The sequence below is a fragment of the Camellia sinensis genome, chromosome 1, assembly GCF_055761805.1.
Source record: "Camellia sinensis isolate YWXY chromosome 1, ASM5576180v1, whole genome shotgun sequence".
Classification (NCBI taxonomy): Eukaryota; Viridiplantae; Streptophyta; class Magnoliopsida; order Ericales; family Theaceae; genus Camellia; species Camellia sinensis.
The window spans coordinates 61145390-61159466 of NC_138961.1; the positions used below are offsets into that span (position 1 = coordinate 61145390).

At 38.7% G+C, this 14077-nt stretch overlaps 1 protein-coding gene across 1 annotated transcript; it reads left to right on the forward strand.

The window, feature by feature from the left end:
- Positions 1-3069: 3069 nt before the first annotated feature.
- Positions 3070-6137, forward strand: LOC145798563 (uncharacterized). Its single transcript, XM_082886692.1, has 2 exons — positions 3070-3675; positions 5397-6137. The coding sequence occupies exons 1-2, from the start codon at positions 3070-3072 to the stop codon at positions 6135-6137; spliced, it is 1347 nt and encodes a 448-aa protein (XP_082742818.1).
- The last annotated feature ends 7940 nt before the right edge of the window (positions 6138-14077 follow it).

Here is a 14077-nt window from a genome sequence, read left to right on the forward strand (position 1 = left end):
ACGTGGAAGTTGAGGTCTGACTTACCATCGTATATTTGGAACCTCGGCATACTGAATCTCTTCGGCGCCTCAAACCTGTCCAATTCCACCGAGAATGGTGTCCTTGGCTTTTCTGGAGAGGTTACCTCAGCGTCGACGTTCTATTGCTTCCTCTTGAGGTAATCCCTTAAGTCCTCCTTCGTCCGCCCAGGAGCCCTGCTATCTCCTGCTTTTAGTCTCTTTGGTGCACTACTTTCGGCTTCGTGGTGAGTCCTCTTCGACCCTTTTCTGTGAGTTGTGTCGAAGCACAGTGCCTTCCCCTGAACATGCCGATGTCCTTTGGGGTCTGCCTCCTTTGTGCGATGTGTCCTTCGTGATTCCTTTCTTCTTGATCCTCTTCGTCCGACTTCCCTAGAAGGTCGGTGAGAGTATCTTTCGCTCCCGTTGTGCTGAGGGGCTACGGGGATTGTTTTCTGCCCTCCCTTCTAGGTATTGGCAGCTGGAATCGGCGTGTCCTATAGCGGGAATGGTGGCTGCATGACGTTATTTTGTATCATGAAATTGACGACCGACTGCAGGTCTGTCAATTTGTTTGCCATCTCTTTTACCTCTTCGTCCTTCCGCAGGCACCTATCATTCCATACTTGGAGGTCGTCCTCGTTGTAGTACCCACTCCGATCTGGTTTCTTTGGTGCGTCGCCAGTCTGGCCGACGTCTTTTACTCTGTGAGTTTGCTCATGAGTTTCTACGTTGGACCTGTCTCCTTCGATATCAAGGTCAATAGGTCTCCCACTCCCAGCAGGAGTGTCGTCCCCAATCTTTTCCTGCTATCCATTACTGGCCATCTATTCTACTTTCTTTCCCACAAACGGCGCCAAATTGTGTGGGTGAAAATCTGACCACACTGCCAACTTAGTATTCAGTTGGAGAGCACTGGCAGAATAGATGACACCTGTCTAACCTGCAATAGAAAGAGAAGATTCCAGCGGTGGTTCATCCACCAGGGGGCACTCCGACGATCAAGTCAGTATATCTCTCACAGATAATCAATAGTGCAAACTCACTATTCAGAATATAAATTGCGTACCTTAGACCCACGGGGGTGCCTCTCTTTTATAGCTAACTTAATACTTGTGCCAACAGGAGCCTAGCTCTAAAGGACTTAGGATTACTATTAATCTTGGACTCCTAGTAGGATTGGGATAAACTCCCTAAGAGTCTTATCCTTTCCTAACTGAAGTCTTCCCCCTTTCTAGGACTCTTGTGCCTTATCCGCTTATCTCGGACTCCTCTTGTGCCTTATCCGCTTATCTCGGACTCCGATATCTTCGGAGGTAACCTCAGCCTTGCCGAGATAACCTCGGCGTCATGACCAGGACACGTGGCACCTCAGCTGACACGTCGGCGTCACCCTGACCACGTTTTGGTACTTAGAAAATATATCCCCAGAGGTTTGATTTTTAATTTAATGATTTGTTCTCTTTTAAATGGATCATTGACATAATGTGAAAAATTAAAGAGTAAAATTAATACAATTGAAATTATAGCAACCAAATTGACCAAAGAAATAAAATAAGATGACTTGTATAATTTGCCTTACTAAAGGGTAAATTAAATTTTCTATCCTTGCTTTTATATTGAATAGTGGGAAGCGGTGTGGATGGTGTTAAAATGTAAGGAGTTGGTGGGAAAAGGATAGGGTGGTGAGACATGGGTGAACAGTGGTCATGGATGGTGGGTAGTGATGGCGGGTATAGAACATATATTATAGAGAAAACAGAGAAAGAAGATAGGGTGAAGAAATAGAGAAGAAGAAGAAAATTAAATTTTTGTCCAAAAAATATCTAATGTGGGGTTAAGTGGCAATTTTTGTTAATAAATTTAACACCAGACTAATAGAATAATCATATTGTAATTTGACCCAAAAGTTAAGAAGTTGACAAATTGAGAAATGAGGGATTAAAATGAAATTTGGTTTAAACTGCTAGAGTGCAAAGTGTAATTAAACCTTAATAAAAACAATGAAGGTGTAAGAAATAAAGCTATTATTTTAGTCTAAAATTTATTTTGATGGGAAAATTTTAAATAAAAAGAATATACCTATGTATATATATATAAATAAATAAAAACCAAGGTTTGAAACTTATAACAAAATAATGAATTTTTGATTTTGTAAATTTAAACTCTAATTTTTTTATTTGTTTTCAATTTTAATCATTCGTCTATTTGCATAAGTAAAACTGATGAAAAAAATATTTCAGCTTATTCAACAAAAATATGTGGGATTAGATTAAAAATAAATTAAAAAACTAGAATTTAAATTTATAAAATTTAAAATTTGAAATTTATTTTGTTATGAAACTTTGAATTTATTTTTGTAATTTTTCCTAATCTCAGAGACTAAGTTTTGCTCGTTAATTGGATGAATGTTTAGTGTCGAAATATTAATACTAGACAAATAAGTATCAAATAAAAACTTTTAAAAAATGGCTTCAAATCTTGGTTTGTTTGACTGGTTTGTTTATTTGGAGAAGAAGCAACGCCGAGTCAACTCGATGTTCTAATCCAGTTTTAAATATAAAACAAAAACACAAAAAGAAAGTGGAAAAAGTCTACATAGTAGTACCTATCCAAATCCCAGAACGGTGGAAAACTACAAATAAACAAATAAGAGGGAAGCTGGAGCAATGGAATCTGGTCCAACAAACAATGTGTATAACTTTGAAATCACCACATTATTACCACATTATTCATATCCTATAAATAAATTCTCTATAAAAAGTGTGTAGGAATAGACTTTCCTTCCAAGCATATATAATAACTTATAAAAAAAAACATATAGAAAAGTGAGAAATATAACTTTCTTAAAATTAGAAGTTCAATTGAAAGGCTTTGAAGAAGAAGGCAAACAAAGAATTCTACATGGCAGCAGCTGAAGACAGTCACAGTTAGAGAGAGAGAGAGAGAGAGAGAGATGCATCCCTCAAGAAGAAGAGGTTTGGTTCCATTCATCATCTTCCTCAAGGTAGTTTCAGACCCAACCTGAGTATCAAGCAAAGCAAGCAATCAAAGTTTCAATTTAATTAACAGATGAGTTTTCCTGAGGAATATGTAACATTTTATCTGAGGTTGTTGAGGGCTGCTGAAAATGATGACACACGGGAACTATATATATTGCATGAACAAAACTCACTCTTGTTGCACGGTCCATCATTATGGGGAGAGAATGAAAACCCTCTACACGTCGCCTGTAAGCATGGCAGCGCTCAATTTGTGATAGTGGTTCTGAATTTAAATCCAGGGTTAGCTAGAAGAAGAAGAAACAGTGATGGTTTTAGTCCTATGCATGTGGCTTCGGCTAATGGGCACATTGAGATAGTTCAAGTGTTGGCGGATTTCGATTCTAAACTCTGCCTTGTGGAGGATATTGAAGATCGGGTTCCTCTCCATGTGGCAGCAATGAAGGGGAAAGGGGATGTTGTTAGGGCATTAGTCCATGCATGTCCGGAGTCTCTTCGAAAGCTGACCTGCCGCGGAGAGACTGTTCTTCACCTTGCCCTCAAGAATCACCAAACTGGTGCTTTCATAGTCCTTTTGGAAGAGATTCAAAAATGGAAGCAAGAGGAGCTCCTTAACTGGAAGGACATTGAAGGCAACACTGTTCTGCACATTGTCACCTCCCGTAAACTGATCCAGGCATGCTCTCTTCTCTCCTCTCTCTTCTCTCTCTGTTTGTGCATACAGATGGTCATGTCATGTGGGCAAGAGTTCAATATTATAAGATTGTGTGGCTTTATAGAACACCTTGGGCATGGAGTTGAATTTCGCAGAGAAAGAGAGTCGATTAATCATGAGTTAATTTTCTTAATTACTCTAATTAAATTTTTTCTTTTTGTTTTGTTATGGTGATCATGCTAAAATTCTTTACAATTAGAGAAATCGTGTACATAATTTTATTTCTTACCTTATTTTTTCATTTCTAACATACCGCGTCAATAAATACACAAGAAATTATATATAACATTTGAAGTTATGGTTTTTACTCTCATGAATCTTTTATCAAAAGTTATCAAAAGTTGTCAAATACAGCCAAGCTAATTAGGACACTGCCTTAAGCCTCATCATTGGCTCGTGAGAGACACTGGTTGCCCAGCTTTTTCTTCCAGCCCGCAAGTCCATGAGGTAGGACTTCCGTGTAAGGTTTTGACTCACAGACCGTGTCAGTAAAAAAAAAAAGGAAAATGTTTGAGAGCCATAATTTTTGTGGCTACAATGACTCAAAACTATCAAAACGACGTCATTGTAGCCACAAAAATTGTGGCCCTCTAGCATTGTTAAAAAAAAAAATTATAAAAAATGTTACAAATTTCAAATGATTTATCAAATTTTTTATTAAATCTCTCACGTGGATGTGAGATTCACACAAACCCATATATGTGTGGGTCTCGTATCTATATGAGAAGCTTAATAAAAAATTTGATAAATCAATTGAAATCTCTAGCCTAACTCAAATTTTAATTTAGCCGGAAAACGGGCTTGAAATCTATTTTCACATACAGGTCCAGCCTGGCCTAATAATGAGGCTTAGGCTGCCTCATCAAAAGGTAAAATTATGCAATAGGGTAATGACGAGTAAGCTCGTTATACATTATAATGTTTATTACGAATAATAAAATGTTACTATTACTTTGCTAATTTATAAAAAGAATAATAATAATAATATATAGTTTGAGATGCCAAACAATCCACACTCCTGGCTGAAACCTATTAAGCCAAGTTCGTGTGAAAAGATGTTCCTGTGAGATATCTATATATGAGCAATTGATGTCGTGTAAATAAATATATGAAAAATTAGACCTTTGAGTTTTGGAATTTGTTTATTGAATTAATTTGATTCTTATAGTTCTAATTGTTTAATTTTATCATTTAATTGTTCAAATTTTGTTTAATTAAAATCAATTAAGAAATTAGAGGGAAAAAAAATCAATCGGAATAACACATTTCAAATTAGGGACTTACCCATTTCTTCGTAATTTACATCATATAAAAATAAAAATCTAATTACGATTGTGTTCATCAGGCAAATTACTATTAAAAACAACAGGTATATACCCTTCCTCCCGGCTGCACCACCCGTCGGTTATTGCCCCGTTGCTACAAAACCCTAGCCACCGCCACCGCCCCACGAAAACCCCTGATATCGCAAATCCCCAGCTCTCCACCACCGCGACCTGCCTCCCTAACCCCCACTGAAGAGCAGGAAAGGAGGAGGAGGTGGGGAAAAGAGCATGGAGAGGAACAAAAGAGGATAATGGAGCTACTGCTCATAACTCTTACAGCTAATTTTTTCTATCTTTCTCTATAATTATGCCTTCAAAATATTTTTTGACAGCAGTTACAAGTTCTATGTGTCACAGATTCTGGAGCTACTGCTCTCACTCAACCTCAACTCTACAAATGGGACAGTAATGGTGGATGTAAACTCCATTAATGGCAGAGGATACACACCCTTAGATCTCCACTACGAAACCACCGCCAATGACATGCTTGCACGAGAAATCCGCCTAGTCCTTCATGATGCTGGTGCTGTCGAGGGACGTTCCTTGAACCACCTCACAGCGGCAGCACAACCACCACCTCCACAACCATCACCACCATCTACTGCTGAATCACAACCACCACAAAAACTATTGCCAGTTAAGATCAGAAACCCCTTATTAACTGTTCTCATCATGGCTGCCACTTTTGCCTTCACTTCTTCCAACCCACCCAATTATTTCAATCTACAAGTTGTCACGGATGTCAAACATCCTCCTCCTCGCCTCACCTTATCCTCGTTGGTATTGGGTTCTAAATCTAACAACCAATACAGGGGCATATTCTACTACATGATGTTCAACATTGCTGGATTTCTTGCAAGCATGTGTGCCATCCTGGTTCTGGTAAGGCCACTTCCTCACAGCTCAGTTGTGAGCTTTGTCATGGTTACAATGTTCATTGCTTATCTTCTTGTGGTGGATAAGATCATGCCAAGTTTCTCAGTCATATTATTGGGTTCCTCGGAAATTTCAAGCACTCCTCTTGTTTGGTTATCAGCTCTGGCATTCATATTTTGTGGATTTGTGATTTCGCTTCTTGTGAAACTATTTCGTGTGTAAAATAACTGATGTATTATTAATTGATATCTGATTGATGTATTACAAGATTGTTCTATTGTATTGATATTTGTATCTGTATATTACAAGTCCTATATATAGAGAGGTTTTGGGAGTAGTAGGTGTAGAGTGGGTGGTGGTAGTAGGTAAAGTGGAGGTTGTAGGTGGAGTGGGTGAGAAGTAGTGGAGGTGTGTAGTGGTAGGTTTTAGTGGGGTGGATGTAGTGGGTTAGGTTTAGTGTACATTAACAGCCCCCCTCAAACTCAAGGAGGATAGGAACTAACCAACTTGAGTTTGAAGAGAGTAACAAAACAGAAAAGTAAACTGATAAGTAAAAAACAAAACAGGATAGGAGACACGGTATGGTCGTGTCGGACCGTTGTAGCAGACAGTTTACGGGGTCATGTCGGACCGTTGTAGCAGACAGTTTACGAGGTCATGTCGGACCGGCGTAGAAAACAGTTTACGGGGTCATGTCGGACCGTTGTAGCAGACACTGTGTGGTCGTGTCAGACCGATGTAGAAGACAATTTATGGGGTCATGTCGGACCGGTGTAGAAGACAGTTTACGGGGTCATGTCGGACCGTTGTAGCAGACACTGTGTGGTCGTGTCAGACCGATGTAGAAGACAGTTTATGGGGTCATGTCGGACCGTTGGAGCAGACAGTTTACGGGGTCATGTCGGACCGTTGTTGAAGACAGTTTACGGGGTCATGTCGGACCGATGTAGCAGGACAGTTTACGGGGTCATGTCGGACCATTGTAGCAGGACAGTTTACGGGGTCATGTCGGACCGATGTAGCAGACAGTTTACGGGGTCATGTCGGACCGTTGTTGAAGACAGTTTACGGGGTCATGTCGGACCGTTGGAAAAGACAGTTTATGGGGTCATGTCGGACCGTTGTAGCAGCTGTGGTGGTGCACCAAGGGGGCGACTTAGGGAGTGCGCCATGAGCGACTTATACATGATACTGTGTATAACCCCCCCTCAAACTCAAATAGGTGTAAAGATAGAAACCTATTTGAGGTTGAAACAAAGGGATTGATAAAGCTGACCGGTGTAGAAGACACTGTATGAGTGTGTAGATAGGCTGCCCAAAAAATATACATGGATGTAGATATCGAGCCCTCAAAAGTCGTGCCCTCAAAAGGTGTGTCGTCAAAAGGCGTGTCATCAAAAGACGTGCCCGAATCATGAAAAGGTGTGCCATGAAAAGGCGTGCCAGGTTGTCGGTGTCAAAAGGCGCGCGATGCGCGTGGCTGTCTCTGTGTCATGGTCGTTATAAACCGAAGCGGAGGAGGCAGAAACTGAGACAGAAAAACTGAGAGAAACCTCTGAAAACTTCTTCATTTTGCTGAGAAAGAGAGGTCGTTTTGCTGAGAGAGATAGGCTGTAACACTCTGTTGCTGTTGCCCAGAAAATGGCTTCGTCGTCCCGTGGGCTGCTCACTCTCTTTCCCGATCTCAACGAGTCCACAGGAGAGAGAACTGGTGCGGTGTCCCGTGAACCTCAACCAAACACCACTGGGTTTGCTCCGTTGAACTTTCCGATGCAGTCGGTGGAGCAAAAAATGGCAGTGCAAACGGATGTGGAGGCTAATCAGTATACTTTGAAGGCATGTGTGGAGTCCATGACGGCGGTCACAAACTTGTCGCACCGGCTGCAGAGTAGGACAAATGAGGTGCAGCAATTAAACTCCCAGCTGGCTCTGCTCCAACGCATGTATAAGGATGCGCGAGCAGAGATAAGCGTGCTAAGGGCAGAAAACAAGGAGCTGAAGCGGAAGGCCACCGTGATGTTCCGATTTGGAGGTCCGCCATATGCTGCAGTGGAGGAGCAGGGAGTAGTGATCGTGCCCAGTGGAGTGGGAAACACGGAGGCAACACCGTCAAGGGCCGCTCAGGACGGAGGCAAGAAGAAGAGACCGGCGGCAGAGTAGAGAAGGAAAATCCCGCCTGTGGATGTGGTGGTTTGTTGTTTTGTTTTGTGGTTGGTTGGTTTTTTTTTTTTTTTTTTTTTTGTGTAAAATTGTGAACGGGGTTGATCCCGGAGATGAATAAAATATGGGTGTTGTGCAAATGTGTAAATTGTTTTTTTTTTTTTTTTTTTTTTAATATATATATATTTTATATACTCCTAGTGGGATGAATAGTGGGTTCTTGCGACAGATATTGTGGGTGGTGTGGAGTCTGACAAAAGAAAGAGTGGGAATCATGAGATGGGATTAAAGTGGGCTAGTGGAGATAAATATTAGTAAAAGAAAAAGAAAGAAAAAGAGAGGGTGTAAAGGGAGAGAGAAACTTAGGAATCTAGAGAGAGAAGAGAGCTGGGTTCGGTGGGTGTGTATGCATTTTGTTTAAAAATGAAAAGGTAGAGAATATTAAAGAGAGAGAGAGTTGGTGAGTGGGCTATGCACGGAGAGAACCAAAAACGAATAATAAAAAAAAAAGGTGGCTTTGGGTAATGGGGTGGACTCTCTCTCTCTCTCTTCCCAATTGTGTTCTATTCTATCTATGAGTAAAGCTGAAAGAAACAGCACCCACTTCAACAGCTGTACAGATCCAGACGCCGAAGTTGTCTCTCTTTCCCCCAAGACTTTATTGGAATCGGACCGATACGTCTGTGAGATTTGCAATCAAGGATTTCAGAGGGATCAGAATTTGCAGATGCACCGGCGGCGTCATAAGGTGCCTTGGAAGTTGTTGAAGAGGGAGTCGCCGGAGGTGAGGAAGCGGGTTTTCGTGTGCCCGGAGCCAAGCTGCCTCCACCACGACAGCGGCGGCGTGGGATTCAAGCGGCGGCGAAGGAGTCGCCGGGGTTCCAGGGCAGCCCAGGAAAACCCACTGGACGGCGGGAAGGTGAAGGAGTCTCCGGGGCTCCGGATCTGAATTTGCCGGAAATGGAGTTCATCAAATGGAGGTCTGTGGGTAGTGGTTGTCGCCGGATTTGGAGAGCTTCCATCAACATGGAGAGAGAGAGGAATGCGTTGAGTGCAGTAGTGTTTTCCGAGAGGGAGAGAGAGCAGGTTGAGAGAGCTAAACCTCCCACCACAAATGATCAAGGTATGTGTTTGTGATATGTGTTGAAAAACTCCCGCGGGCAGCGAAGGCAAGGTTGCCGGCCGGCTGCCCGCCGGAAAGAAATGAGGATAGGCCTAAATCTTATAGCTCTGATACCATGTAAAATAACTGATGTATTATTAATTGATATCTGATTGATGTATTACAAGATTGTTCTATTGTATTGATATTTGTATCTGTATAATACAAGTCCTATATATAGAGAGGTTTTGGGAGTAGTAGGTGTAGAGTGGGTGGTGGTAGTAGGTAAAGTGGAGGTTGTAGGTGGAGTGGGTGAGAAGTAGTGGAGGTGTGTAGTGGTAGGTTTTAGTGGGGTGGATGTAGTGGGTTAGGTTTAGTGTACATTAACATCGTGGAGTCTACAACCGATGGAAATCGTCAAGAGGCCATGCATGATATGCTGTTTGGGGTGATCTTTTGGTTTGATGAAGGCATTTCTCTTTGATAAAAGGAGATTGTGTGTATAAATAAATAAGCACTAAGAAGAGAAGGACCATGGTGCATGGATGGCCTCTCTTTTTCTTATATGTTTATGAATAAGTAAGGGAAATGCTGGGTAATGGATATGCTTGGCATGTGTGTAAAAATCTGTATTGAAATATGTAAAATATATATAAATATGTGTGAAATTTATATTGGAGTATTAATTTTATGTCGTTATTTACATCTTACCCAGCATGTAGCGAGTCATAATAAATAATGATAATTTTGAATTAAATGCCCCACTTAATCTTAATGCATCAATCAGTTATATTGTATTTAAAATCATGATTTTATGAGTGATTCGTGAAAAAAAGGGGGGGGAGGAAATAGAATTTCTTCTTTTTTTTTTTATTTGTTGATGTCATACACATGCAATGGTTCGATTATAAATTTAAATTGCAAAATACTTATTGTTTAAATAAGTCATAAAAATATTTAAGAGAAAATTTAAATAATAAAAAAAAAAAACAGGATTTTGACCCTTATAATAAAATAAATCCAAAATTTTTAATTTAATTAATTTAAACCTTAAACTTTTTATTATTTTTTTTAATCTAAACCATTTACCTATTTTTGTTAAGTAAAATCGATGAAAAATTTGATATTTTAGTTATTAAACATAATAAAAATAGGAATTTTAGACATTTCATTTAGTTTAATAACTAGTTTTTTTTTTTTTTTTTTTTTTTTGTGTCGGGTTTAGTTGACGAAAATAGGTAAATGGTATAAATTGAAAACAAATCAAAACATTAGGGTTTAAATTGATAAAATTAAAAATTCAAGATTTATTTTGTTATAAAGGTTAAACCATTTGAGCTACATGAAAAAAAAAAATAAAAAATAAAAAAAAAAATAAAAAAAAATAAAAAAAAAATAAAGGTTAAACCATAAGTTTTTTTTTTTATATAATTGTCCCAATAATTTTTTTGTTGTGTAATTATTCTTTTCTACCTTATCAGCTTCGGGAGTGTAAATAAAATGAGATGAACTGTTTATATAGAGATATGATGTAATATTTAATGAACATTAGCGGTCCTTATATTTTACTTCTTGTATCATTTTAATTTATATAATTTTTATTAGCTCAATTTTGACCTTTAATTTTATATTTTGTTCCAATTTAGTCAAATTGATAATGTTGATTAAGATTTTTGAATGAAATTGGTCATTGAGTTGGTTAAGATTAACTCATTGAGTTGAACAAATTTATAATTTTGCCTATAAAAGCATAATGCATGTTGTTTATATGCACATTTTCATCAAAAATACTAACAATTGTAATCAATTAGAATAAATTGAGACAAAATCATAAAAAATCGAATCAATTAAAATTACAAAACTCAAAATGAAGGGTGAAAATATAGAGACTGACAGGGTAATTTATCCAAATAACTTAATTGGGCTCAAATAATTTGAAATAAAAACTTGGAACTATTTTATAATAAGAACATTTTAGATAAGGGAAAACAAAAACATTAAGGCTATGTTTGTTTAGTTCCATAAGATTAAATGGATTAATAGTACAGTGGGATTATTAGAGACGATTACTAGTGTGCTGGTATTAGATAAGAGATGTAGAATAAATAGTGTTTATTTGCACTACCAAATTAGTAATACTATAGATAGTATTAATATATAAAATTAATATTATTTTTTTTTAGTATTTTTTAATATTATAATTTATTTATTTTTCTTGGTTTCTAAAAATTATAAATTTTGCTTAAAAATCATTTAAAAATTCACTAAATCCCTCACTCAATTTCTAATCTCAATCCCTCCATAGGATTGGTAGTCTTACTAATGGGGAGATTACTAGTTCAATGGGATATTAATCCACTCACTCATATCCCTGATCAAATACTCTTTGAGTGGGTCCCACGAATTATAACTCCAATCATCCTTCCCACAGAGTCAAAAAAGCATGGCCTAAACATGTTTATATTTTACCTTAGTTTTAATGATAAAAGCTAAAAGTTGAAAAAAAATTAGGCCTTGTTTGTTTGGTAGATTAGGGTGAATGGGATTATGAGTACAGTAGAATTAAGTGAGGAGATTATGTAGTGGTATTAATTTAAGGCATGTTTGTTTGTGTACTAGTGTGGTGATATTAATTTATTAGGATTAAATCTATAAAATTGCGTAAACACCCTCATTGTATAATAATTAGCTTTGTTGTTTTTGTAAAATAAGGACAAAATTATCTTTTCACACCTAATCCCATGAGATTGGATTACCAATCTGTAGACGCGCTCCCGAGAACTCTCTGATATCCACGCGCTTGCGAGGGGGCACGAATTCTTGTTTTGTTCTCTGAGCTACTACAGTTCGGACTCAATGTCACGGTTCTTAATCTGATCTTACAAAATGCAATGTAAGATTGATAAATCACCAAAGAGTCCAAATCTGGCAAATCATTTTAGAAAACTGATTTTAATAAAGAAGTACCAAACATGGACTACTTTGCCAGATACAAAGTCGCCACATAAATATTTTATTTTTGGGGGAATTTAAGAAACCCTGACTCGTGCCTAAGGCCACGTGTCCGTCATCATCACAGTTGCCTCGGCTCGGGAATTTTGGTACGAGAGGGGAAGGTCGTGCAATGAGCACCCCCGCTCGCCCGATCAAAGATCGGCCTGTACTAAGCATGATATTTTGTTTTTGAAAACACATGTGCTCCTATTCCGGTTAATTAGCTAATCTTACTATGTAATGCGCACAGCAAACAAGTATAGACTAGATCGCCTAATTTGGAACAAAACATTGCATATCCGTTTGTTTGAAAATGGTTTGAAGTTTGCTACTCGCAAGTAGGCTAAAACAGGGACTGGATGAATTGTTCCAATTCAAGCAATCCAACCTTCACCCACAGGCATTCAGGCAGTTAATCACATAAGCAATTAGCCTCATGGCAAGCATGCTTTCATGGCAATCAATAACACACATGCAGTATGCTAAAGCGTAAACACTCATAGTGTACTCCGAGCCAAAACAAAGAACTAGTTAGAAATCATGCGTGATCCTAGTTTATGTTAAGATGGCTAATGCAACACATGCGAAAATGCAACTAAAATAGGCTTGACTATTCTAGAATGGCATATGAAATGCAACTTGATACATGTATTCAAATAGGTATTGAAATACAATGCAGTTAGTATGATGCGGCGAGCCCGATGCATGAAAAATAGATGAATGAATGCACATATGCAAGCATAAGGTATGCTAAACAAAATATGCCCTAAAACTAACCATCGTAAGCGGTTAAGTAAAAGGGAAAAAAGAAATGGGAGTTGGAAGACATGCATCACACATACGCACGCTTATTACAACAATTGGCCCTCTCGAGGGAGAGACCGAATAAGAGGCTAACTAGCTAATCTAAGCTAATTAAACTAATTATTACACAACGAATTAATTAACTAATCCTAGTTAACTAATTATTACAAAACAAATTGAAATAGCTAAACACATTAACTATTAAGGTACAAACCAAAGCATAAGCTAGCTATCTAAGCATGGTAGCTAAGGAAAGCAGTAAATTAGGAGCCTCAGGGGGATAGGAATGCATGCAAGCCCGGTCGCATCGTTTGGAAATCCAATGTGATGTCCCGATTTGCCTCTGTTTTCATTTGTCCTCAGAACTTTGCACCAAGCTCCAGAAATATGAAACTCCACCTTGGGAGACCTGTTGGAGGGTGGCCAACCACTTTTGGTCTCTCCAACCACCTGCCGACCACTTTTCTTGAAGAAAGCTAGAAAAAGTGGTCGGCCAGCTAGTTTTTCTGGCTGGCCGACCAGTTGTTGCTGCTGAACTGCAATTTGCTGCAACAGAGAGCAAGAAATGGCATGGCAATGTATTTGCAAGATATGTGTGCACAACCACCCTTCCTATCATGTCATGAACTCAAGGGAGTATAGTTCTCGACCCTCGGGCCACCAATCGCGCATTTCAATGCATGATGGCCGAGAGGCGAAGTTGCACAATTCAATATGAAAATGAATGCACAAGTAAACACATAAAACCTAAAACTCTATCATGTATGATCAAGAGCGTCGGTGACCGAGAATTGAGACACGTTTCATCACTTGAAGTATGAAACGTTCCTCGTTCCTCGTGCTCAGATTAACACTTAATCCAAACAAATGCAACACATAACATGGCATACACAATGCGACTCAAGCATACAAACATGCAACGCAATGAAACAGGCACGTGAACAATATGCAAGGGACAATCATGCAAACATGCAATGCAACATGAACAACCTAGCAAGGCTAATGGCATGCACAATGCTAATGCATGCAAGAACTAGCATACACAATGCAAATGTCAATTAGCATGCACAATGCAATGATGTAACCTAAGCATACACAATGC

What these genes read in the sequence shown, in the direction of transcription:
- LOC145798563 (XM_082886692.1), top strand. Translation starts at nt 3,070, where the DNA reads ATGAGTTTTCCTGAGGAATATGTAACATTTTATCTGAGGTTGTTGAGG. An exon ending in CCTCCCGTAAACTGATCCAG is followed by an intron (nt 3,676 to 5,396) that starts GCATGCTCTCTT and finishes TATGTGTCACAG; the next exon opens with ATTCTGGAGCTACTGCTCTC.